Source organism: Panthera uncia, chromosome B1, assembly GCF_023721935.1.
Source record: "Panthera uncia isolate 11264 chromosome B1, Puncia_PCG_1.0, whole genome shotgun sequence".
Lineage (NCBI taxonomy): Eukaryota > Metazoa > Chordata > Mammalia > Carnivora > Felidae > Panthera > Panthera uncia.
In genome coordinates this window covers 59,271,832-59,299,665 of record NC_064811.1, presented here as the reverse complement: position 1 = coordinate 59,299,665, position 27,834 = coordinate 59,271,832, and the positions used below count along the sequence as shown (strand labels likewise).

Here is a 27,834-nt window from a genome sequence, read left to right as displayed (position 1 = left end):
TGAAAGGAGGGCCTTCTGGAATGTTCCAGGAACTGCAGAGGACAGTGTGTCTGGAGCATAGCGACCCTTATGACCTTGGCAATCATTCAGGGCCAGGTTAAGACCATGTTCAGGGTTGTGAGTGCTGCCCTCCCTGTAGGAGGCATGGGAGGTGCTCGGGAAGGCAGGAATTAAGTACCGCCTTCACTTCATAGAAGAGCCCTGTGGAAACTGTGAATAAATGCTAACCGACCTGTCCCCACCTCCGTTAGCCAACCACCCTGCTTCTTCTACACCCATACCCACATCTCAGGAAGGAGAGCAAGGCAGCAAACCCCTAACCAGGGTCTGATACAGATAAAAGCTGAAGCTCCTCTCTCATGAGAAGGAAAGAGCTACATTTGTATACTGGGTACCATGCTAGTCCCCTGGGCATGCCTGCCTCTGAATTCAAGGATGACAAACTACACTGGTGGTTGCAAAGACTTGTGTCTACACTCCAGCATCCCTCCTTAAGCAATGACTCTGCTACATGGTTCAATAGCGTCAATTTTCCAACGGTAATTTGGGCTCACGTTTTGTAAATAGGGTAAGAAGGTCCGTATTTTTGTTGACAGTTTGGTTAACAACCAGGCAAAGCCACAAAAAAACAACAGTAGTAGAACAATGACAACGAAAGCCCTAGTTACAAAGACAATGGTGTTCAGCGTTTTGTACCAAATGAGCGGCCGCAGACGCGTAATGCTCCCATTAGCATTTGCCAAAACCAGGGACTAAAATATCTGTCAGTGAATTATGGATTATTGGCGATCTACTGGGTGCAGCATGTGTCTGAGAAACAAAAGGGACAGAAATGTTTACGATGGGGGAAGGAGAGGTGGCCCAACGGGACATCAGAACCCACAATGCTTATGCAACAGGAACTTTCTAGAGTGAAAAGGATAATCCAGACAAACTGCAGGATAATAAGAGCCTTGCCCAGGGAGCCAGAAGACTTGCTGGGTTCTAGCACTAAGTTTGTCATTAACTATCCACGTGACCCTGGGCAAGTCAATTTCCCTCTCTGAGGCTCTATCGCCACATTTATACCATGGTGCGGGGAAGGAGGAGTCTGAAGAATGTTTATACCAATCTCTAAGGTCCTTATCATCTGAACCTTCTATGATTCCATGATGCTAGATCTCCACCGTCAACTCTAGAAGCCACCAGATGCGTGTGGCCATTTGAATTCGATACAACGAAATGAAAATTCTAGTTTCCTGTTGCACTGGTCACACTACAAATGTTCAATAGCCACGGGCAGCTAGTGGCTGGTGCCGAAAGAGAACATTTCCATCATGACAGAAAGTTTTATTGGACAGCGCTGTTCTAGACCTTCTTCTTTAAAAGAGACTCTTGAAGAGTCTAATGTGAACACTACTCATGTTCTTAGTTATTGAGTTTATTGTAAAATTAACTACTGCTATCACAAACACTACTGAGAGTTGACATTCATTGAGCACTACTTTGCTAGAATTGTGCTATGGGCTCCTTTTGATTTAATTCTCACAAAAACCCTTAGAGATAGGGGCTGTTATTTTCCTTACTTATAAATGAGGAAAACAAGGTTCAGAGTGATTATGTCGGCTGTTCAGAGCCACATCCTAAAAGTGGCAAGGATAAGACTTGAGCCCACTGACTGTCATCATCCAGAGCCCCCGATGTTTGTTCTAAACTTGTTCTCTGGTCTCACTGTCTTATGACCAAGCCTCTTGGACTTCTCAGTCTCTCCTGTGGTGGACGCTGGACCTTTGCACATGCTGTGTGTAGGATGCCCTCCTTCTCCTTTTCTCCTTTGCCTGGCAACTTATTTGTCTTTTAAAAACTAACTCAGATATGGGACGTCTGGGTGGCTCAGTCGGTTAAGTGTCTGACTTCAGCTCAGGTCACGATCTCGTGGTTTGTGAGCTCAAGTCCCGTGTCAGGCTCTGTGCTGACGAGCCTGCTTCAGATTCTGTGTCTCCCTCTCTGTCTGCCACTTCCCCACTTGTGCTTTGTCTCTGTCTCTCACAAATAAATAAAAACATTAAAAAATTAAAAAAAAAAACCTAACTCAGGTATCACTTCTCCATCAGGCAAAACAGTTGCCCTGTCTGCTTTGGGTTTCCACTACGCTCCATTCATGCCTCAAGAGAGCCCACAAGGCTCCGTTATGGTATCTGTCTGCAAGTCAGGTCTCCTAGCAGACTGTTCGTGCATTCAAGATTAAGTCTATATAATTTTTATATATCCTCAGTTCGCAAAAGGTGCTGAGTCCATGTTTGCTGAACAAAAATACCAAATATCTTTCTCAGATTACGAGTCACCACCTTTTCCAACCACTGCCGCTTATCTAGATGCTTTCCATTTTCCCTGGAACTTGCAATTTAGATGCATTCATTACCTGCAAGCAGACGGTTCTGGGTTCTGGGTTCTGGAGCCTCCTTCAGATTCTGTGTCTCCCTCTCTGTCTGCCCCTTCCCCACTTGTGCTCTGTGGCTCCAAGTCTCTCTACAAGCAGGCTGTCATTCATAAGCAAGGAAATGTTGCCACTTCCTACCAAGTCTGGTAAAGTTCTGTCCGCATTTTCTGCCATGCACCAGGCCTGGGCAGCACTCTGGCCTAACTGCCTACAGTGTTCAGAGGCTGTCCAGAAACACTTCAGTCCCATCAGGGTGCAGCTTGGCCAGTGTCTTGCTTCAGTCCCTCCCCGCAGCAACAGGACTTCCCGCAGCTGCTTTATGAAGGACGTTGAAGTTGTTCACAAGGGTCTTGGTGCACAGTTAACAAGATACCCGGTAACCCCCACACATTCTCCCCAGGAGGAGAACGGCATTACCCCGCTCCCCACCTTGTAGCTCTTCACGGCACTTCTGTAGCTCTCAGAGAAAACAGGAGAACAAAAAGTTCTTCCTGCCTGCCCTCCCTGTCCTCTAAAGTCATACAGGCACCTGTATTCAGAGTTACCTTTTGGCTTCTGCATTTTCAAGAGCTGAGGTAGGTCCAAGTCTTAAAAACAAAACAAAACAAAACAAAACAAAACAAAACAAAACAAAACAAAATAAAACAAAACCCCTAATTGACCAACCTAACAAACAAAAACAGAATCAGAACTATCAATAGAACAAAGCGTAGGAAGAGAAATGCTATTTCGGGTACCTGGGTGGCTCAGTCGGTTGAGCGTCTGATGTCGGCTCAGGTCATGATCTCAAGGTTTGTGGGTTTGAGCCCCGTGTTGGGCTTTGTGCTGACAGCTCAGAGCCTGGAGCCTGCATCGGATTCTGTGCCTCTCTCTTTCTCAGCCCCTCCCCTGCTCACGCTGTCTGTCTCTCTCTCAGTAATAAATAAACATTAAAAAAAAAAAAGAAATGCTATTTATGAAGACCTTCTGTGTAACAGGATTGTTCTGGGTAAGCTCATCTCTTGTTATCCAACAGTGCAAGAAGGTATACTGAATGATCACATTTTACAGATGGGGATACTGAAGCCCAGAAAGCACTGAATAATTGAAAGAGCAAGGGCTTACTGGCAGAGAGAGCTGGGTTTAAACTTGAACATCACTAGTTCTTTGGTTTTGGACAAATGTTTGGATCTCAAGTCTCTTTTTCCTCATTTGGAAATAGAGACCAGTAGTACCAACCTTCCAGGGTTGCTGCAGAGCTGGACAAGAAAACGTCTGTAAAGTGCCTAACATGACATCTGGCACTTTATTAGGTGTAATGTTAGTTCCCCCTTCCCTTGCCTGCTACGTGCCTGAGATGGGAGTTCAAAAGCAGGGTCATGGGCTCCAAACCCGAGTTCTTTGCAGATCTGGAGTGAGAACATATCTCAGCTGCCCTTCTACCGCAAGCTGAACTTGAGCGGTTCTGGCAAACGGTCTCCATTATTTTATGTATCTATGCCCAGCTTTAACTCTTTTAGAAACCAAAATCAAAATACATAAGTCATGTATCTCCCAGTGCATTTTAATGCACCTTCAGCGCAGCCTGGTCATGAAAATATCTCTGCCAGCCACTTAATGTCATAGAACCACTTAGGATAAAGGTTTAACGTTGGCAAAAGATAAGAGAACAATCATTGGGTTTCAGTTCCTATGGAATTTGCAAAAAGCCCATAAGATACAGGGAGCAACCATAGTCTTTCCTGTCCTAAATCTTTATTGTAGTCCCCTTCCTTTGAAGGACGCTAGGTATTCTTGCGGAAAGAAAAAAAAAAATCTTTTTGTATAAAGTGTGGGCTGCATTTAGAACTGGGGAGGATTTCAGTTTCAGTAGTTTTCTTGCTGGCCAGAGATATATTTGTTCTTTGCTTGGTATATGGTAGAAGATTCTGAGCTTCTAGAAAAACTCTTCAAATCTAGACTCCAGGCAATGCACTGTTGATCCTCCCATGGAATTTCTTTCTCCTTCTCCAATGCACGGGTCTATGCAAATGTTTTGCGTAGGTTGTCACATGACCACGTATTTCCCAGCCTATGCACCCCTTCCCTACTTTCAACGCCCTAAGAGCATTGTAGAGACAGCTGTGGTACAACGAGAAGGTGCAAAGTTGGAGTGGTGAGAGTAGCACTGAGTTCTGGCTCTGCCCCTTTCAATGTGACTTTGGACATGTTGCCTCACTTCTGTGAGTCTCGTTTTTTCTCATCTGTACAATGGGGGTACGAGCCAACTGCCAAAAGCTTGTGAGGATCCAGTGTCATTTTGCATCTGAAAGCTCTGTGGAAACTACCAGGTGCTATTCAAATGTTTTCATTAGAATTTAAGGAGCAAGAGCCTGAAGAACTACATGCTTAGGGCAGTCTTTTCCATTTGTAAAGTTTTTTTTTAATGCTTATTTATTATTTTTGAGAGAGAGCAAGGACAAGTGGGGGAGGGGCAAAGAGAGAAGGGGCAGAGGCTCCATGTTGATAGCAGCGAGCCCCACGTTAGGATCGAACTCATGAACTGTGAGATCATGACCTGAGCTGAAGTCAGATGCTAAATCAACGGAGCCACCCAGGCACCTCAGTATTTTCCATTTTTAATTTTTTAAAATTGTTTTATTTATTATTTTTGAGAGAGACAGAGACAGAATGTGAGTGGGTTAGGGGCAGAGAGAGAGGGAGACACAGAATCTGAAGCAGGCTCCAGCCTCCGAGCTATCAGCACTGAGCCCACTGTGGGGCTCGGACCCACGAGCTGTGAGATCATGACCTGAGCTGAAGGCGGACGTTCAACCGACTTGAGCCACCCAGGTACCCCTCCATTTTTAAATTGAAATTCACCGTTGCCAGTAGTCTGATTAATTTTGGATCAGGTATTGGAAAGCTTAGAGATTAAAGACTTTAACTAACATACGTGATTTCCAAAATACGAAATTGTGCATTAAAATGTGGCTTTTATGGCATTCTACCAAACAGACTGTAACGGAAAGAGCAAAGTTAAAACACCCATGACTCGCTCCCAGGGCTCTCACTGACCCACCACCTCAGTGATACATCTCTGAACCATTCTGCCCCCCCACCTATAATGATTTCCTTATCTGTAACTACAAGGACAATCTCTGCCTTTGTGGGTGATCAGAGGGTGACGAGGATGCATCCAAGAGCAATCTGCACATTGGAAGCTATAACCCACGTAAACTTGAGCCAGGACTACCCCTAGTATAAGGACATCCTCTAGCACCAGACATCCTGAGGAGCCATATGTATTTTCAAAGCAAGAATGAACATCAGATGTTCTTAACCTTATTAGGGACCCAGAGTTCAAGTACTGGATGCAATCTATGGATCTTCTCCCCACCCGTCCCCGCAAAAGGCACATAAGTACATATATGCAATGCTGGGTACAACTTTAGGAGTTTCATAGAGTTCCTGGTGGTCATTTATGGATCGGCCAGGTTTTCGTAGACTTCAGGTGAAGAATCTGTTGCAGATCATAAAGAGCAGATGCCAGAGGTCCTCGCATTTGAGACTTTTACTTAACAGATGATACACGGAGGCAGGGCATTTATCAGTGACCTTGCCACAAATGTTAAATATAGTTTTAACAATGTTGTTCTTCCATTTTAAAAATCTGACCACTCATATTCTATAGAGAAAGCTCAGTTATTTGGAATATTTTATTGGTAAATAAACATTTAATTTGTCATCCCTGTTAAATCAAGACAAGTTTATGCATATCTTATCCATTTTCCATACCACAAATTGAATTTATACCTTGAAATGATGCTGTGTAGTAAGGAAGTATAGACTGAATTAATCCAATGTCCCATTTGAAGCCAAACTGCTAATGCTTTTAGAAGGATACTTTATCCACCAGGGCTTAAACCTAAATTCTTAGATGCATTTTGATCTACCTATTAATCATGCTTCCTGAATTTATATACTAGCTAACTGCCAGTACCCCATCCAAAAGAAAAATCAAGTGTTGGTTAAGTCTGATGCCAGAAAAGTGGATCTTTATAAAAATAAAATCAAGAAAAGTTGTGAACAATATAATTTGCACATTAAGGAGTCCAGGTGGTAAGGGTTACCGCTTCCCTTGCAGATGGGGATTTAGTGCCTGTTACTTATTCACGGTCATCACAACCAGTAGAAATTTCTTTCTTGCAGTGCAGTGGGGTTGGTTCATGTTTTCTCAACATGTTAGAACATATCATCAGTGCCACAAGTGAACAGCAAATTAGCTGGTTTGTAGCACTGAGTTTATAGCAAAGTCCAATCTATACGTTGCTTGCTATGTAGTTTCAAAATAGCAGCATTTTTTGGCCAGACATTATGAGTCAGAACACAGGTCAAATTTGGGATGTTAAAAACCTTGTAGTGTATAAAAGACAACCTACTGAGTGGAAGAAGGTATTTGCAAATGACATCTCTGATAAATGGTTAGCATTCAAAACATATAAAGAACATATACACCTTAACACACACACAAAAAGACAAAACACAAAAAACCAAAAACCAAATAATCTAATTAAAATGGGCAGAAGACATGAACAGACATCTCTCACAAGAAGATATACAGATGACCAACAGACACGTGAAAAGATGCTCAACATCACTCACTCTCAGGGAAATGCAAATCAAAACCACAGGGAGATATTACGTCACACTGTCAGAATGGCTAAAATATAAAATACACGAAACAAGTGTTGGCGAGGATGTGGGGAAAAAGGAACCCGCGTGTACTATGGGTGGGAATGCAAACTGGTGCAACCACTGTGGGAAACAATATAGACGTTCCTCAAAAAGTTAACAATAGTGTTACCATATGATCCAGTAATTCCACTACTGGGGATTTACCCAAAGAAACTGAAAACACTAATTCAAAAAGTTATATGCACCCCCATGTTTATAGCAGCATTATCTGCAATAGCCAAATTATGGAAGCAGTTCAAGTGTCCATTGACTGATGAATGGATAAAGATGTGGTGTATATATATATATATATATATACACACACACACACACACACACACACACACACACACATATGTGTGTATATATATGTATACACACACACACATATATGTGTGTATATATATGTATACACACACACACACACACACACACACACACACACACACTGGAATATTACTCAGCCATAAAAAAGAATGAAATCTTGCCATTTGCAACCACATGGATTATTTAGAGCATATAATGCCAAGTGAAATAAACCAGTCAGAGAAAGACAAACACCGTATGATTTCACTCATATATGGAATTGAAGAAACAAAGGAGCACGGGGAAAAAGGAAAACCAAGAAACAGACTCTTAACTATAGAGAACAGACTGATGGTTACCAGAGGGGAGGCTGGTGGGGGGATGGGCGAAATAGGGGATGGGGATTAAAGAACACAGATATTGTGATGAACACTGAATAATGTACAGGATTACTGAATCACTATATTGTACACCTGACACTAATATAACATTGCATATTACCTACACTGGAATTTTAAAAAAATTAGAAGGAAAAAAAAAGCCCTTTTCAGGAAGTAAAGAACATAGATGTTCTCTTAAATCCAAGCTGCTATTGTTGATAGTTCGACCAGAAGAGACACAGCTTCAGACAGAAGATAAATGAAGTCACCTTGGCTAGCACAGACCTGGTGAAGTACCACCTGGCTCATGTCAGTGAACTTTGTGCCTCTAGTTCAAGTTTTCTGTGTCTTCCTAGAAACCCAACAATAATGACGTCAAAGAGAAATTGGGTCCTTTTCTCCAGAACTCCCTCCCCTTCATACACCATCTCAGCAGGCTTTTAATTTTTCCGGGGTAGTTCTTGCATCAGTAGTCAATGACCTCTTCCCACCAATTCTGAGAAGAATTTATCATGGAGATTGAGGCTTAGAGCTTCGGAGGTTATATTCCAGATCTGCTCCTAGCTTCTGCCTCATGTGCCGTGTAGTCTCAGGCAGCTGCCATTCCAAGTTTGGAGAGGAGGTGGAGAGGTGGCCAGGCAGGTCATGACAAAACTGGTAGCCTCCAAACTGGCCAGCTTGACTTGCCAAGGGAGACAAGCTATTTCACCAGACCTGACCCACTTTCCTTCCTCTTCCCATCAGGCCCCTCAGGGTTTGAGCCCAGCTGGCTCATCTGCTTTCTTCGGTCTCATGTCTCTGGAGAGGCCGGGATGTTCTCAGATGTCAGTGGTGGGGATCGCTTTTCAGACTTTAATGGTTCTTGTCACTCCTTTCATTCTGGAAGAATTATCATAAAGAACAATCTTCCATGGAAAAGATTGGTCATCCCAAGCATGTGCCCCAAAACAGATACATGAGCTGGTTGACTTGCTCAACCCTTATATAACCTCAGATTTCCTGATTAACTCCTTTAATCTTAATTGTTTTAGAAAAAAAAATTCAAAGCTTCTAAAGCTCTTTACTCCTAGTCTCCTGGGCACTGATGTTGGGTCCCAAGCTGTTTGACCACATTGCTTTGGCAAAACAATGGCTCTCCCTGGGATTTTAAAAATATAATGAGGCTGTTCTCTTGCTTTGTAACTATTTATCTCAGCATGGACTCAGTTCTCATCAAGGAGCTTTGTTTATAGCTTTACATTTTTTTACTCCTTTGAGAATAACCCAAATCAATAAAGACTTTAGACAGTAGACCTCTCACTTTTCTTAGAATATTTCTCTTGCCTATATAAGCAAAACTATCTAGGTAATTACATCTCCTATAAGAGAAATTATACTTTTTCCGGGGAAAAGAATTTCAAATATTGATTTTCACTCTGCCCTATCAGGAAAGCTGTAATTCCAAAACAACATTGACTAGGTAGAACCAAACAAATGTCCATGTCCTACCTAATCAGAAGATGTGGATGTATATGAGTATAGCTATTGAATATACAGATTATCCAGCTTTTTATGGAGACGAAGAGTTGAGTTTTAGATATTACAAAAAATGCATGAATCCATTGAATATTAATTTTCCCTGAAAAAAACATCCTTTCTCACGTTACCTGGTCTCCTCCTTTCTAAATTCTTCTAATTATTTTGGTAAGGAAGGATGCAAGTAAGAAAGGAGGAAAACACACATCCCACCCACAAATACACTGGCAGAGAAGTGAAACAACGCCCTCAAATTTGCCCCATGCCTCCCAAACAGCATACATGCTACAAGCCATGCCAATATTACAATGTTCCTGAAGCATCTAGAGTATTCTCGAAGTTAAGCTGGCTGCATAAGCAGAATTGCTATTGCTTAGTGCAACCCATTCTGTGATCTAAGGAGAGTCATTAAAAATCTCATTAATTTAGACCATTGGTTTTCAATGAGGCTGATAAGTTTAGAAATATGTGAAGGCATTTCCTTCCCTCCCTTCTTTTTTTTTTTCTGTCTCTCTGCTTTTCTTTTATCTTCCTTGTCACACTGTCTGTAGGTGCTACTGTTTATGTAGTGGTCAGGGACCAGGGATGCTGTCTTTTTATGCTATGTCCCCTCCAAAAGCCCACAGCACTCTGATTAAGAAATACCCGATTTAAACGGTCTCAACCAGCCCTCTACAATCAAGGGAAATAGAAATTAAAAAGTTAACAAGTAAAATAAAATATACCTGACACGACTGCAGCTGCTATCTTGAATAAAAAGTTAACTTACAGTTGATTAAATTATTGCCTGCTTCTTTTATCAGTGGGGGGAGTGCCTCTCACGAACATGGCTTAGTAGTGAAAATAATACAGCTGGCGTGGGTTAAAACCATGTGCCGGCAAAAAGATATGTGGAAACCCTAACCCCTAAGCACCTGTGAATGTTACCTTAGTTGGAAATCTGGTCTTGGAAGATATAATCAAATTAAGATGAGGCCATACTGGATTAGGGTTGGCCCTGATGCAATATGACTGAGTGACCGGTGTCCTCGTAAAGGGAATCTGGACACAGACACAGAGGATGAAGGTCACGTGAAGAGGGAGGAAGAGACTGAAGTTAATGCTTCCACAAGCCAAGGAATGCCTGGGGTTACCAGGAGCTGGAAGAAGCGAGGAAGAGTCCTCCCCTTGAGGCTCTGGAGGGAGCATGGCCCTGCTGAAACCTTAATTTCCAACTTCCAGCTTCCACAACAGTGAGAGAATACATTTCTGTTGTTTTAAGCCATTCAAGTTTGGGGTAATTTGTTATGACAGCCCTAGGAAACTAAGACAATAGCTAATCTATATTTATCCCAAACTTGGCAGTTTGGCACAGTCCAAGGGAGCATGCAGTTTGCAGCGGAATGGGGGGAGTGCTGTTTGGGTACAGGCCACTTACTGGCATCTTCTGCTGCCGGGTGACAGAGAAGGCAGGAGCCGGTGTCCCCTCCTACCCGGGAGAGCACACTTTCCTTTGAATACCTCTACCTATGAATCCTTTAAAGGACAATCTTTACTGGATTCTCTTAGCTAAAGTGAAATTTTATTGCAAAAGTATGTGCCGCTAAGGGTGGTTGTCCAAAGACAGCACGCTTGTTTGGAAAGCGATTACAATTCCTTTCCAAATTTCACGAGCTGCTGTGTGATCCTGTGAAGCAGGCTAACAGGATCTCCTCTCCTTTCTGTGCTTCCCCTGGGACCTTCTGATGTCCCTTGCATTCGTGGAGCCTCTCACCATGCAGCTCCTTACCCAGGAGCTGTCCCAGCTCCCAGGGCACTCTCCACTCCCAAAATGTTTTCGTCCTACAGGCTACTAGAGGCTCTCTGCCCTTCTATGTGCCAGTCCATGGCAATAAATAAATTACTCTCAGCTACTCTAATGCATTACTTCTTTTTTTTTTTTTAAAGCTTATTTTTTTTTATTTTGAGAAAGATAGAGCATGAGCAGGGGAGGGCAGAGAAGAGAGAGGGAGAGAGAGAATCCCAGTCTCCACACTGTCAGCACAGAGCCCCACACAGGGCTTGAGTTCACGAACCCCAAGATCATGACCTGAGCTGAAACCAAGAGTCAGACATTTAACGGACTGAGTCATCCAGACACCCCAATGGTTTACTTCTTTCAGAGATCATGAAGCCTTTAATCCTAACTCTAAGTGGAGGAGTGCTAGGGAACAATGAAGAAGGGGCTTTGGAGTCTTTAAAGTCGGGGCACTCCTATTCCTATAAACATGAGATTTGTAGTCTAAGTTCAGCCGCTAAGGAGCTGTGAGATCTTGGGTCTCCATCTCTGAGCTTCAGATTCGTCAGTTCAACCCAGTAAGTCCTGAGCACCTACTGTGTATACACTCACACCTGGGCAAGGGATTTGAAGCTAAGACAGCATTCTTCCTCTCCAAAGGCCGGAAGTCTAAAGGGGTAACGTATGCAAACAGCTGAAGGGGAACTCTGAGCTTACAGGATGAAGAGAATTTTGGCTGGCAGCCAATGGAGTACAGCATTCTAGAATGAGGAACTGGCAGAGCGAAGGCCTGAAGGTAGTGGCGTGTGCTTCCATCCTGGGGAAGACTTCCCAAACAAGAATCATCTATTTGTTTCTGTAGCCTCTCATACCATGAGTACCCGCACTATCTCTCTTTCGTTCTGCCTCTAACTCAGATCTTAAGCCACTTGCTAAGGAGTTTGGACTTGTTTCTGTAAGAAATGGGGGGTTTCTGGAAAATTCTTTATAAAAACTTTGAATAATGGGAAAATTTAATCATCTACAAAAAATGGGAGAGAAGAGTGCCATGGACCCTTATGTACCCTTTGCCCAGTTTCAAGAATTATCAACCCAAAATCATTTTTTTCTGTTAACCCCCCCCCCCCCACACACACACACAAAACTATTTTCTCTAGGATTTTGAAGCAAATACTAGGCACAGTGGCACTTCTTATGTAAATATAACAGTGTGTATTTCTAAAAGATAAGGGCTGTGGGGCACCTGGGTGGCTCAGTCGGTTAAGCGTCCAACTTTGGCTCAGGTTGTGATCTCAAGGTTCATGAGTTCGAGCCCCATGTCAGGCTCTGTGCTGACAGAGCTTAAAGCCTGCTTCGGATTCTGTGTCTCCCTCTCTCTCTGCCCCTCCTCAACTCATGCTCTCTCTCTCTCAAAAACAAATGAACATTTAAAAGGGCTATTGCTAAAAACATATGGCTATGTCATTGTCATACTGAAACGATAATACATTAATATCATCAAATGTCTAGGCAATGATTAAATTCCCAATTGTCTCAGAAATATCATAATTTATTCTTACAGTTTTGGTTTGATCCAAGTAAGGTCCACAATTGTGACTGGTCACTGTGTCTCTCTTAAAGTCCCTTTTTCATCGATAAATCCTGCCTCCCCATCTTTCTCTCAATCTCCCTTTTTTCCTTGCAATTTATTTACTGAAGAAACCAAGGATGTCTGTCCTGTAGAGTTGTCTGTGGTCAGAAGTTTGTTGATTCCACTTCTGTGGTGTTACTTAACACCCTCTTTGGGCCTCTGTATTTCCTGTGACTTCACAGTTGGATGTGGAGGCTTGATCAGATGTGGGTTCCCTTCAGTGTGGGAAGCCTATTTCACAGGGGATGGTGTACCTTTCCATCAGGAGATATGGTATCTGGCTATGCCACCCTTCACGGTGTTGTCAGCCAGTGAGGGTCAGTGCCAAGATTCACTAACTCATTAGATGATACAATATGGTGCTATTCTATTTCTACCATGACATCTTCATTTATTAGCTAGGATACCTATATAAAGACAGTCATCCCATCATCTAGTATGTGGTCACCCCGTGGGACACAGCACAAAATAAAGGCAAAAATAAGATCAATCAATCAAGAATTTTAATTCTATTTATCTCTTATTTCCCCAAATAACAGCCTCCTCCAAGGGAGACCAATGAAGCTATGTGCTGTTACTGTTTTGTTCTGGTATCACAATTAACTCGTGAGTTTGAACAATGTGATCCAATCCACTGCAGTTATCCTTACTGACGTTCAATTTGTTCCATCTTTGGCCAGCGGGAGCCTCATTAAGTGGTTCTGAGTCTTTCTGACAGGAGCCTGGTAGCCTTTGACAGCATTCTTACTACCTGGTAGAACAAGATATTCTAGGCTCATCTTATGTATTTTCTAACACAGACGTGGAATTCGCCACTTCTCTAAGAAGCCTTCGTTCTTTTTAAAATTTTATTTATTTATTTTTGAGAGAGAGAGACAGACAAGAGTGAGAGAGCATGTGTGAGAGGAGGAGGGACAGAGACAGAGGGAGAGAGAGAATCCCAAGCAGGCTCTGTGCTGTCATCACAGAGCCCAAGTCGGGGCTTGATCTTCTGAACTGTGAGATCACAACCTGAGCTGAGATCAGGAGTTGGACACTTAACCAACTAAGTCAGCCAGGCACTCCTCCTTTGGTGGAAATGGGGTTTAGGAGCCACAATCAGAGTACCTAGAAGACTCTTAAGTAGATCTAGGGTTGCTTCTCCTCCTTCGGTGGGGAGGAGGCAGTTTGGCCTGAATGATTTCCAAAAGAGTGGTGAGAGACTGTGAGAAGGGAAAGGGTGGCCAGTGACCATTTAGGAGTTACTGTGACAGTCTAGGAAAAGATGACAAAGTCCTCGGTCAAGTCTGTAGATGCGGGGATGGGGAAGAGGACCAGAGTCGAGAGAGAAACTTCCGAGACCAAATTTACATAGTCTGATTTGGCCATTCAAGACAGTAGGGGCTAAGGTGGGTAAAAGAGGACAGACCTGGGTTCAAAGCCTAGCTCTGTCACTTATCAACTGTGTGATTACTTAACTTCTGAGACTCAGTGACCTGAACTACAACATGGGATTGGTACTGTCTCTCCCATGGGATTAGATGAAGTGGCAAAGGAAATCAACATCATAGTATAGTGCGATACCTACTAAAACTAAAAATTACAAATGCGAAATCTCTGCCTTATACTAGCATGTTTATGAGCCTTATTTGGAATACAAAGGGGTTGCCCTATATGCTCATGGGCTGTTAGTAATGGATGCTTTCACATTTGTTTAAACCACATTTTATTGATTATTTTATCAAAAAGATGATATAACAAATTTAATGTTGCTGAAGAAAAACAAATCCTATATTCTTTGCAGACTGTTTTTCTTATTTGATGTCTAAGATGACAGATTTCATTTTAGAGAAGCTTAGAATAATGTTTTAATTTAAAATTGCTCCCATAAGTGACAAAAAAATCAAAATCAAGATATTAAAAATGAATGAAGTATCTGAAATACTGATCAGTTAAGTCAGAGTTTCTTAAAATACTGAGACAGTTGTTCTGATCAATGATTTATGTAGCGCTCTGGTTTTACAAAATATAATATTACTTTAAGTCAATTCCTTCCCAGAACCTTCCCTGCCCGTTACGTCAGTGATATCCTGTAAACCTTCCTGAGGTTTTTGCTTTTCTAAGATACAGTTTTTGAAGGCTCCAACAGAAGGATTTCTGAATCAAGATTTTGAGGATAAAAATAGCTATCCAGCAGTTACTATAGCCACATTAAATGTTGATAAAGAGGAATTGAATTATTGATACTATCTTTACTTTTTTAATTGTGAAGGTAATACAAACTATTAAAAAAATTTCAGACACAACAAAAGAGCAAAGAAAGCAATACTGATCCAAAGCCCACCTGCCAGAAATAACCACTAGATTCTTCTGAATCATTTTCTGTGCAGGCACAGATATAAAAATAATGCTTTCAATATTTCATCACAATGTACATTTATTCTGTAACTTGCTTTTCTGATACAATTGTGAAATATAAAGTGACAATTATTATTTCAACAGATCATAACCTATTTAATGCGTTAGTACATAAATAAACTGCCTCATTCATCCAAACGCTTGGTATTATGTGATTGAATGAACCTTGAATGTATGCTAGTTTACTGGATTAGTGCTTTATCTAGACATTTACATTATTTCCAATGTACTAACATTTTAATTATTTTTGCCAACTTATTAATATTTTTACAAGTTCTTCACCAAGGGTTGCCTGGGTAGCTCCGTTAAACAGGTGACTCTTGGTCTCAGCTCAGGTCTTGGTCTTGGGGTCATGAGTTCAGCCCCATGTTGGGCTCTGCAATGGGTGTGAAACCTACTTAAAAAAAAAAGTTCTTAACCAAAACAAACAGACTCTGAATCAGGTCTGGGCCAGAAAGAGACACATTCTTGTCAATTTCTGTGTCTATTTATAGTTTCCATAATAAGAAAAAAAAACAGTGGGGGGGGGCAGCTTTTAAAAATTGTTACCAAACAAGAGACAATAATCCCTTACTGACATTTCATTTTTTTTAACAAAAACTTGTCTGTAAATTTCCTAATCTCAAAAATCACATCTCTCCCTCTTTCTGATAACCCTCCAAACTGGAACGGTTCTCAGTGATGTAATAATTTTTGCTCCTTCAGCAGCCACATTTGTCTTCGAGATTTGGGGGAACTTGTCTTGTGGATGCATGTTCCTTTCCCTTCCTTTATTTAAAAAAAATTCACTTGAGGGGCGCCTGGATGGTTCCGGGGGGTAAGCATCCAACTCTTGATATTGGCTCTGGTCATCATCTCACGGTTGTGGGATTGAGCCCCGTGTTGGGCTCTGCACTAACAGCATGGAGCCTGCTTGGGATTCTCTCTCAAAAGAAATAAATAAAAACTTTAAAAAATGTTACTTGAATAGCTTTATTGAGATGGACTACACAAATATAAAATGATGCAGCTACTTTCGAAAACAGTCTGACAGTTCCTCAAAAATTAAGCCTAGAATTACCATAGGCCCTGCTTTCCATCTCAGTCAGGGACACGGTCTTTCCCAGGGCCGGGAGGTGGGGGAATGGTCACCTGTTGTCCAGAGTCACGCCCACACCCCCAGAGACAGTTCCCTGCTGGTCCTCCAGCATCGGGGCAGACTCACTGTCCTTTGCCCCTCCCCAGTTTACAGTCAATGTTGCTACACTTCAAGATGCCTGGGCGCCTTCCCGCCTCAAGAATGGGCAATGGACCTCACTGGTCAAGCAAGGCAGGTGTTTTTAATGCAAAATGTCATCTTTTCTATTCTTTGCTTTGTTTATAGGTTGCGCTTCAAGTACAATCTTAAATTTTACCATTGCCCCTGAGGCTTCCAGACAAGTATGTGGTTATATCCTAAGCTCCTGTTCTTTTTGGCAGCTGCTATATAATGAAATGTTTCTATGTGAGCCGGAGAGTTCCATGAACATTTGTTGGATAATGAAGCTGAGGGATATGCCAGCCTGGGTGATTTTAACACCAGCCCTGTCAGGGGGTGTCAGCCCCGCAGGTCGGTAACACGTGCTCTCGGGATGCAGGTTTGATTTAGTCAAGGCTTTAATCACTTCCATCCATTGCTTGTACTAAAACACAATTCATATTTCAGAATGACCAGTGAAGGCAGAATGCAGAGTCTTTAAGGTCAAGAAAACTCCCCATTCTGTTCAAGTTTATTAGTAAATAACTTATGCTCTCAACACTCAGCATCTGAATTTACTTAACTTTCTCAAACATCACTGGGAAACCGCCAGTCATGCTTCCTTCAGACTCAAATTATTTTTCACCATCGGGTTGTTTTTAGTTATTCAGAAAATTCTCAAAAATGTTCAAATAGTGGAGGTATCTTTATCTTTCTAGCTGAGCTCAAAGGTGACATTTTCTTTCTTTCTTTTTTTAATGTTTATTTATTTTGAGAGAGCAAGCATGTGCACGTGCAGGGGAGAGGCAGAGAGAGGGGGAGAGAGAGAGAGCGCAGAGCCGGATGGATGCAGGGCTCCATCCCACAAACCATGAGATCATGACCTGAGCCGAAATCAGGAGCTGGATGCTCAACTGACTAAGCCACCCAGGTGCCCTAAAGGTGACATTTTGTTTTTTTCTTTAAAGTTTATTTGTTTTTTGTTGAGTTAAAGGGAGAGAGAGCATGAATGGGAGGTGCGGAGAGAGAGGGTGAATCCTAAGCAGGTTTTGTACCATTAGCATAGAACCTGACATGGGGCTCAAACTCATGAACCAGGAGATCATGACCTGAGCTGAAATCAAGAGTCATATGCTCAACCCACTGAGCCACCCAGGTGTCCCAAGGTGACATTCTCTCTCTCTCTCTGTTAGTTGGGGAGGGAGAGAGAGAGATAGACAGAGAGAGAGAGAGAGTGGGAAGGGACAGAGAGAGAGGGAGAGAATCCCAAGCAGACTCTGTGCTGTCGGCATGGAGCCCAACCTGGGGCTTGATCTCAGGAACAGTGAGATCATGACCTGAGTCGAAAACAGGTCAGATGCTTAACCGACTGGGCCACCCAGGTGCCCCCCAAGGTGACATTTTCTTAATTGGCCAGAGAACTTAAGACATTTCAGCTATTTTAAACTGACATCCATGGGGGGTGGGGGGGGGGAAGGCTTACATTTTTAAAAGAAGTGTTTTGTATGTGCATAGTTAAAAAAAAAAAAGCTGATTTTAAAGCCTAGCTTTTGTAACCCTCAATGAAAACTAAAGGCTGACTCATATTTTTTAAAAAAACTAACTGGAAACACTAGACATAAGCACCTGATAGTAAGTGAGTTTGCCAAGGTCTCATTTTTGGGTGATCTAAGGTAAAATTTGAATTAAGTCTTCATTTTGGCCACCCTCAAAAATGTATTTTAATCATTCAGTTCAACAAATATATTTTGGGCACACCCTAAGTGCCACATAGTATTTAGCACTGGGGATCCTACAGAAAACAACCGACAAAATCCCAGGGGGGCAGGGATGGGTAAGGGATGGAGGGAGATAGACATTAAAGAAAAAGCAGAGGGAAAGGCAGTTAAGGGGCACTGGTAATATGGTATTGTGAGGTGCAACAGGCTGTAATTTTAAAGTGCTGGTCAGGAGAAGTCTCATTGAGAAGGTGCCATTTGAGCGAAGATTTTCGTGAGGTGAGGGAATTAGCCATCTGGAGAAAGGATGCACTAGACAGAGGAACCAGCCATCGAGTGCTTTAAGAAAGCCAGTGTGGCTAGCATGGGATGAGCGAAGAAGATGCAGAGGCCCAGGTCCAAGGATGAATGTGGTGGTGGCTCATGGTGGTCTTAATGGCCACGGTAAGGACTTGGGATTTCACTCTGGGTGCAATGGGAAGCCACTGTAAAGCTGTGAATGGAATGATGACGTCATCTGATACATTTCGATTGGATCAACTGTTGCTATGTAGAGAAAAGACTTTAGGAAGGCAAGGGCAAAAGTTGGTTGACCTAGGAGCCAGCCACCACAATATTCCAGGAGAAAGAGATGGTAGTTCACCCAGAGTGAGAGCAGTAGAGGTGGCAAAGCGTGTTTGAATTCTGCATCTATTTTAAAGGTAGGGCAAAGAGATCCTGAAGGATCGGATGAGGGGCGTTGAGAGAAAAAGACTCAAAAGATTTTCAACCTGACTCAAAGAGGACTCGTGATTTTCAACCTGAGCAGCTAGAAAGTTGAGTTGCCATGCAACATTTCCTAGAATGTAAATGATGAATGATCATTTATCCTTCAAAACTGATAATTCCCTCTCTTGCTCAGGCCTGTCTGAACAGCTCTTCAAAAAGGAGAATTCCAGAGCTCTCGCCTCCTGAATGCTGTCCCCATTACCCCTGTAATTTTTAAGACAAACATCCAGGGTTCCGTTCCTCATCAGCTGGGTGATGGCCATATTCATCTTGATGTTGCCTCTCAGGCAGCATCCATCGATAGCAAGGATTCCTGACTGGCAGTGTGCCCGCTGATAACTTGCCTCTTTTCCCCAGCCAACAAAGAGGTGTTAGGGCCACCAGATCCTTTAGGACCTTCTGATGAACAGATGGGCATCTAGATTCCCTTGTGTTCTCATTCTCAGATGTGTTGAAATCCTTTCATAATCTAATATAACTTGACATGTTCCATGAACTCAGTAGAATGATGGTGTCTTAAACATTTCCCTAAACACGTAGTGACAAGGCATTGTAGTGAATAAAGAGAGCATTCGCTATTTGCATAGTGAATAAAGAGGGCCTCCTTTTATCCTTACAATGATTGTCATTGTTCTTCCTAAAGAATCCGAGTTATAGTACAAAGCAAGAATCATATAGCATGGAGTGTTTAACAGTCAAATAAATGTTCAACACCAGTATAATGGTATCTGTCTGTTGCCCATATGCGGGATCACAAAAGCTTTTCTAACAGAAACTGAAAAGATTTTCTAAGAAGCGGATAGCACCGGTAATAATCCGATGTCACAGATACAATAGTAAGTGAGCAAACTCTGTCGGTAATGAGGTTATGCTTCTGGACAACACAAAACTGGCAAGAATATCGTAATTTAAAAGGTAACATATATTTTCATCACCCCATTCAACCATGGCCAAAAAACAAAACAAAACAAAAAAATCAAACAAAATCTTCTCCCCTCCAATTCTTTTCATGTTCAACACCTGCACTAGAGTTCCTCTGTCCTTATTTTCTCCCTCATAAAAAAGTAAATCAGGTGTCAGAATTTGGAAGATGTTATCATCAAAGTATTCTACCATTCATCTTATTTTGTATCCTATAGACATGTTTTCTAACTACCACACTGGTAACTTCCCACAATGGTTTTCCACGAACAGTTACCTATTCACAGATTTTGCCTTAGGTATAAAAGGTGCAAATTCCCACCACAGTCCAATTGCTTCAGGTTGTTTTTTGTTTTTTTTTTTTCCAATTTGCCTTGAAATTCTAATATGCTGCTTGAGGCTCCATACCTACAGATTTCAAGTATTCCAATAGACCTATACAGCAAGAATTATGTAAACCTTATATAATTAATATTTGTGAGATGTACGAAGATCCTGGCACAGAAGAAAGCATTGAAATCCAAAGCTATTCTCTAACTTTCTTTTTTAATCAGTTGCCAGCTGGATTCTAGAAGGCTTCTAGTTCCAGCTCTCAGGCAAGAACATTGCTACCATTTAAAATACGTATACTGTTGTGTGTGTTTTTTTTTTAAAGGAACGGTACAGGAGGCTAAGGTAATAGAGCCTCAGGAAGGCTACGGAAATCCCAATTGTTCAAAACCACATAACAATGCTATCCTAGAGACAGCTGCTCTTAAATTTGTCTTCCCAAGAACAGACTGAAAAGGTACAGGACAACTAATGCTAGGTGAGGTGGGGTTCAAAATAGAGCTAATCCTGTATCAAACCCCTTGTTTAGGTGAACCGCAGATGAAAGGCCAAAGGTAGGGGTTCTAGATAAAATACGGGATGCCCAGTTAAATCTGAATTCGAGATAAACCACGAAGAATTGTTTAGTTTAAGTGTCCCAACTATTATGAGGGACATACTTAGAATACGCTGTTTATTTGAAATTCAAATTAGACTGGGCAACCTGCGTTTTTATTTGCTAAATCTGGCAGTGCTAGCCAAAAGAAAACTAAAACAGCTTATTTTCAGTTGACATTATACCACCCTGTACCAATGAAAAACATAGATGGAAAGAATTATGTAATTGTCTGTTTTGTTGTAATGATTTCTACATCACTGAGACCTTGGCAAAGGTCTCAAGGTTTATAAACGACATTAAAACAGGTAAAAGACAGGTGAAAGAAACGGGCTACTTTGGCATAAGGATTATGACGAGCCCTTAATGATCTACACATCAGAAAATCTGATGTTATGTGAATTCTGTCATTTAAATAATTGAAGCTGTGCCTAAAAATATAAGCAATGCCACACATAAATCCGTTTTATTTTATAGTCACCCCACTTGCACATTCACTGGACGACAACCTATTAGCCCTGCATTTCCAAGTAAAAAGCAATCATTGCCTAAGGCATGCACTCACTACCTGCCTACCTCTTTTCAGAATTGCCACTGTCTTCTACATGAAACATTATTTTTTCCCAAACAACTGTTTCATTCAGTATCTTATTAGCAAAGCAAATATTTGATTCCGAAACTATCATGTCCAACTTAAGTGACAGATACTTGCAAAAGAAAGCAAACTGTTGTAAAGGCTATGGGTGTTAAGACAGCCAATCCCTTTTGAAAGTATTTTTAAAATGTCCATTGTTTCCAAATTCTGTGGCCACCTCCTCACCTACCAACCCCTGCAGAGAAAACTCTTGCTTAAGAATGTCTGATCAAACATCAGACATTGGCCAATATTTTCCTTATGAAAACACACAATTAAACCTGGCCCAAATGCTCAAGGTAAATTAGAGATCTGACCATTACTGATGATTTTGGGCTTGAGAGACAGAGACAGAGAGAAAGAGAATGAAAGAGAGCCATTCTGGATCATTCAGATAACCATGAGCTGCCTATTCCTAAGTTCTTGGATCTGAATCATCCAAAATTTATGGCTCTAGGAATCTGACTTTAAGGTTTAGCTGAGTTGGGCTTCTGAAACACACACAGTTTGCAAAAGGCTTTGTGGAAGAAATAAAGTCCTTCATGAGACTTGACTTCTATTCGTTACAGAGCATTTTTTGGACTGTTGTGCTAAAGCTGAGAGGACACATTATTAACCTTTTCAAATTAGGCATTTAGTAGGCTCAGTTGAATATTTTCTTAATTTGCACATTAAGGTTTGCCAGAACAGCTGGCACTGTGCTAGGATATCAGTTGAGATCTTTGATTTACATAGTCTAAGCACAAGCACAGAAACTCTATTTCCGAGAGGGGGATGTGATGGGTAGCAATTGCTACTAAACTTTATTTACAAGAGTAATAAAAACAACAGTGGCTAACACTTACTGAGTGCTTACCACGTCCCGGGCACTGTAGGTATATTCAGTCACTTAACAGTTTCAACAACCTTATGGAGGTTTTACTTTCCCAATTTTGTTTCTTGTCCTAAATTATACACTTAGTACCTAGTAAAACTTAGCTTTGTACCTAGGCAATCTAGAATCTTCCCGCTTACCACTTTGCAACACTGCCTCGGTAAAGGTATCAGATAACAATGAAGAGCTTCCTCCTTCTCAGGTCAGGTTTCATGGGAAGGAGGTGTCACTTCTTTGTGCTACTGACTTCAGGGAACAGGAGATAACCAGGCTAGAGGACCGTGAGCAACCCGTCACCCCCACTCCCAGACAACCACGGATAATCTCACTGTTCTTAAATGTGTGTGCATTTTTGGTTTATTTTTAATAGGTTTATGATATGATTTATGGTGAGGCTTTCCTATGCTTATAAGCTCTTGACCTATATATCAGGATCGGCAGTGAGAACACAGCCATAAATGTGTAGGGTGGGGTTGCCCTTCCATGATAAGGACATTCTAGATGTTAGTCACCTGGAGAAGAGCTACCTGATAAGCCCAGAGCACAAACAGGATCTCTAGCTGGTGGCCGACTGCAGTCTAGCTCTCTTGGTCTTGATCACCAAAGGGCAACCAGTCGTTGCCTAGGGCAACCTAAGTACTGGGGTAAGATATGATAGTTTCTTCGCGGAGAGAGCAGGGATAGACAAGGCAGACTCTCCAGGACAGGAAAGTAGGATCATGGGGTTTGTGTTTCTTTTACCTGTGTTTGCTTCCCTTTTGTCCCCCTTGAGTGTTGGAAAAGGGCTTTGTAAAGTTCTAGTATATCTCAGATGTCTCAGTGAGGAAGTTTTGTTTTTTTTTTGCAGGGTGGGGGAGAGCGCAAGCAGAGGAAGGGCAGAGAGAGAGGGACAGAGGATCTGAAGTGGGCTCTGCACTGACAGGCTGATGATAGCAGAACGCCCAGTTTGGGGCTGGAACTCACGAACCACAAAATCATGACCTGAGCAGACGCTCAACCAACTGAGCCACCCAGGTACCCTTGAGTGAAGAAGTTTTTAAACAATTCAGCCATAGAACACCAAGAGGTGGCAATGATGGTGGTGGGCAAGGAGAAGAGAATCCAGAAGGGAGAGGGAAAGGAATGAAGATGGAAACTTCCTGCACCCTGCCATCCTCCCTCCCTCCCTCCTCAGTTCTGCAGCCAAAACGTGATGGTGCCGGCTTGTATTTCAATTTGGAGGCAGGACTCCCGTGTGCCTTGTACAGAGAGATGTTTGAGAATGGTCTGTAAAATACCCTTAACAGTTTATGCCACAGTCAACTTTGAAAGAACTGAAGATGGTCCAAGCTTTCTCTCTTCCTTCTTTTTAAAATACAAGTGAGTAAGTGTCAAGATTACTTTTGTTGACAATGCCCACATACTTGCAAGTGTCCAAGTGTCCGTTATTCAGGCAGGAGTAAGTGCTATGAATATACCTAGTGGATTTACTAAGCTACAAAATGTCCCCTGCCAAACCCCATTTCTGGCTCAAGAAGGTATCACCTGAAAAATTTTACTGGAGGGGTGAAAAAGAAGGAAGAGGAGAAGGTAGAAGAAGAGGAGGAGAAGTTGGAGGAGGAGGAGGAAGAGGAGAGGAGGAGGAAGATTACAGGAGAACACAAAAGTAGCAACTACTGGGTGAAACTAACCAGAGCTTCACCAGAGGAGCTGGGAGTCACTGAAACATACATGCCACACTCATTTCAGGAACCCTCACCCCTCTCTCCTTTACTGACACCTCTATTGTTTTTCCCAGAAAAATGCTATTTTGGTTTCTGAAAACACCCTACTTTGGGATGCAAAGAATCACATGAGGTATTTATGCCAATTTTTATATTATTTTCCTGACAACTAACTGCAAGTAGCCTCCCCTAAAGAGATTCCTTCAGATGGAAGGTTGAAAGACATGCGGAAACGTTAACTATGTTTCCAGGGTCAGGAGAGCCCCCAAACTGGGAGGCTGTGGCTTTCTCCCTTCAGAACCACCCCCCCACCATGTGTACATGGATGGGGATGAGGCTACTCTGTGTGTCCACCAGCCCTCTCTCTCCACTGATGGACAAGGGCAATAGTCTCACCTCCAGAAGAGCTGGGCTAAACTCTAAAACTGACCAAGAAAAAAAAAATGTTGAGTTCCTTAGAAAAAAAAAAAAAAGCTACAATACACTGCCTAGTAGGGTTAATACAGGTAGTGCCAACTGCCAGAGCTATCAATAAAAATTAAAAAAGACAATGGAGCCCCTGGGTGGCTCAGTCATTGAGCCTGACTTCAGCTCAGGTCATGATCTCAGGGTTCTTGGTTCCAGTCCCCCTTCCGGCTGGGTGTTGACAGCTCAGAGCCTGGAGCCTGCTTCGGATTCTGTGTCTCCCTCTCTCTCTGCCCCTCCCCTGGTCACATTCTGTCTCTCTCTCTCAAAAATATATAAACATTAAAAAAACTGGAAAAAAAAAAAAGACAAGCCACAGGATCAAATTGGGAAACAAACCTATCTATAGGCTCTACTGGCTCACTCAAGTTTTTCTGAGCTTTGAGCTTCATGAAAAGATTCCTAGCGAGGAGAAAAGTAAAGGCACCTTTCATGTCATTTCGTAAACACCTCTTGCCTGGAGTGGGGCTGGAATTGCCTCACATGGCAACCCCGTGGTTCGGGATGGCGGCTGTTACACCTGCTAGGATCCTGGCGCTCCCCGCTGAGGCTGTGTAGCCAAAGCGCCCAGAGTGTTCCGGAACCTCCGCAGACGCGATTGCTAACCGTGCGGATACCAAAACGAAAGGTTTTCTCAGGCTTTCAGCAAGTCGAGAAAAACAAAAACAAAAATGAAACAAAACACGCTATACTCTTAAGTCTGGAAACTTTTCCTGAAAATTGCACTCTCTTTTGTGAGCTGTCAGGAAACTCCTGGCTTCTTTTCCAAGGATTGTAACGACCGCTGCCCACAATTACAGGAGCCCAAGCGATTCAGGAGGAAAAGAATTCACGGACTATATAGGCAGCAGTCAAATCGGCTTGTGCCATATGGCTTTGGAACATTCTTATCGAAACATGCCGGTGTCCGCGTACTCCGCTGCTTGTTCCACTGCCACCTTATCCAGAGTCAGCTGTCCCTTGTCCGGCTGCATTTTCTGGAAAAGCTGGGTACCCAGCACCAGACTGAAAGCGTTGTTTGAATGTCTCCCGGCCCCCACTAAGCCGAGCTCAGTCCTGATCCTCTCTCCACAGCCCCTGCCAGAGGCCGCGGTCGGTGGTCCCGAGACCCGCGACACGCGCGCGGCGAAGACTTCCTGAATTGGTGTCGGGGGCGGGGGGGTAGTTTTAGCCAACTTAACGGGTTGTGCCACGGTTTCTCCCCTTTTGGGGAGGCTCCGGGTCACGGGGTAGAATTGCAACCCCAGGTTTGATCGCGAGTCAGGCAGCTGCCGGTGGGGCTGTTAGTGCCGCATCATCCCCAAGCGCACCTCCTCACAGACGCGGGAGACCGGAGAGCAGAGACCGCCAAGTCTCAGGGACCGCAACCAGACCCGCCGCGCGCGCAGCCACCGTTTAGAGCCATCCAGATGCCATCGCCCCGCTCCCCCGCCGCTTCTCCCGCTTTCTCTTCCCTCCCAGGGTCCAACCTCCTCAAGAAGTCGGCTGCCCGACTCTGGCAGGGTGTGCTCGGAGACCCGAAAAGCCTCAAGTCGCCATCAGTATCGCCCACCAGGGTTCGAACGCGTCGCGCAGCCACCTGTTCCACAAAGCCCCGAGTTTGTGCGGGCGCGGGCTGCGACAGGAAGGACCCCGTCACCCCCTCGGTCTCGCACAGCCCAGGCTCTCCACAGGCTCACACCACCCCAAATTCAAGTGCGCACATACCTTCACCCAACTCCGGAGGCTCGCGCCACTCGGGCCGCCCGCGCGCGGTGACTTACTTCCCGGTGTCCCCGCTCCAGCCCCAGCTCCAGCCCCGGCCGCCGGAGCCCCTCCCGCGCCCGGCCGCTCGGGGAGGACGGCGCCCCCAAATACCTGCCGTGAAGATGCAGAGAGCGAAGAGAGTCGTGCAGACCATGGTACCCGGGTGTTCGGTGCCGAGCTCCGGGAATGACCGAGCGCTCCGGGCGCGTACGGCTCCTCCTCTGCCCGGCTGGCTGCCGCGGGAGCCGGGAGGCGAGGGCGGCTCTGCGCGCTCAGCCCCGGCGGCTCGGGCTGTTCCTGCGGCTGACGGAGAAGCCAGGCAAACGCGGTGCGGCTCCGTCAGCTGCGTGTGCTCCCGCGCCGGGCGCGTTTCTGCTCCATCCCAGCCGCCCGAGCCGGGGCCGCCTCTGCCGCCGCGCCTGCCCCCGCCAAACCCCTCCCACCCGGGCCCCGCGGCGCTGACAAGGCCACCCCCTGGCCTCCCCTCTCCCGGCGCGCTCGGGTCCCGGGAGCCCCGGCCCAGGGCGGCCTCTGCTGGACAGACTCGAGTTTTGAAAAGGTTTAAGAGTCTAGCACGGTGCTGGGAACTAAACGGATGCTGAGTGTGAGCAGATCTCTGCCCTGGGGAGTTCATCTCAACTTTTCTCATGAATGCTTACAACAGGTGACCATATGCCACCTTAGGCGTCAACCCGAGGAGCCAAGACCCCGCTATTGCGTAAGAGAATACACATTACTTTCCTGCGTGCAGGTTACACCCTCATGCGCGTTCAACCCCACTGCACTTCCTGCTGCCTGAGCCAGGATGTCTTTTATCCTATTCAGCTTCTTACCAGAGGAAATAACACTAAGGTCAGGTAACAGTGATCATGGGATCACTGAGCCAGACAACCTCCTAGGTGTGGTATCATGACTCCTTCCAACAATCTTGTGACATAAGATTGCTGCTATTCCATTTACCAGATGAGAAAACTAAGGCCTAGAGAAGAGAAGTAATGCACTCAAGGTCACATAGCTGGTAAGGGCTGGGACCCCATAATTGAACAGTTTGTGCACCGGGGTTATAAAAACAAAGGCTGACATTTCCTGAGTGATCGCTGTGTGCTGGGCAACTGTGCTGCCCAGATATTAACTGTGTGAATTCTCACAACAGTCCCTTGAGGTGGGCACTATTATATCTTCGTTTTCAGGGGAGGAAGTGGAAGTACAGGGAGGTTTAAGTACTTGTCCAAGACCACACAACTAGCTAATGGTATGGGTAAGATGCACCCCACCCCCATCCTCTGTACTAAACTTGGTTTTCAAACCCCAAGGTTTCTGTATGTTCTGTATGATCAAAGCTGACCTTGCACTTAATCTTCCCCACCACCTTAGACTTGCTTGTTTCTCACACCTCTATCAGACCAGATGCCAGATCATCTCTAATATCTCTGTTGTTACGAGCCTGCTGGTCCCCTAGTCACCAGAGCTGGAAAGCGGCTGGAATTAATGAGCCTTCCTAAAGAATTAATTTGCTCAGGACCATTAGTAGCGCTGGGGAGCAGCTTTCTTTTCCTGTGGCTTCTTTTTCCTGTGCTCAGGTTTCATTTTCTCACTTGTTTGGGTCTTATCACGGTATCTGTGATGACGTGCATTCCTCTGCCTGACCCCACCGGTTACCACTCGTGCAGCTGGTCACGCCTTCCACAACCAGATGAAACTGGGCTCAGAGGTTTGATGGTTTGTTTTGTTTTACTGGGATCTTTTTTCTTGGTTAATTGATTGAT

At 43.8% G+C, this 27,834-nt stretch overlaps 1 protein-coding gene across 1 annotated transcript in view; it reads right to left on the bottom strand.

Moving 5' to 3' along the window:
* PARM1 (prostate androgen-regulated mucin-like protein 1) overlaps nucleotides 1-26,484 on the bottom strand; it is a 108,312-nt gene extending 81,828 nt beyond the window's left edge. Inside the window, exon 1 of the mRNA XM_049632090.1 lies at nucleotides 26,180-26,484. Coding sequence (XP_049488047.1) covers nucleotides 26,180-26,222 — 43 coding nt within the window. The 5' untranslated portion in view covers nucleotides 26,223-26,484. The remainder of the gene's footprint in view (nucleotides 1-26,179) is intronic.
* Between the last annotated feature and the right edge of the window lie 1,350 nt (nucleotides 26,485-27,834).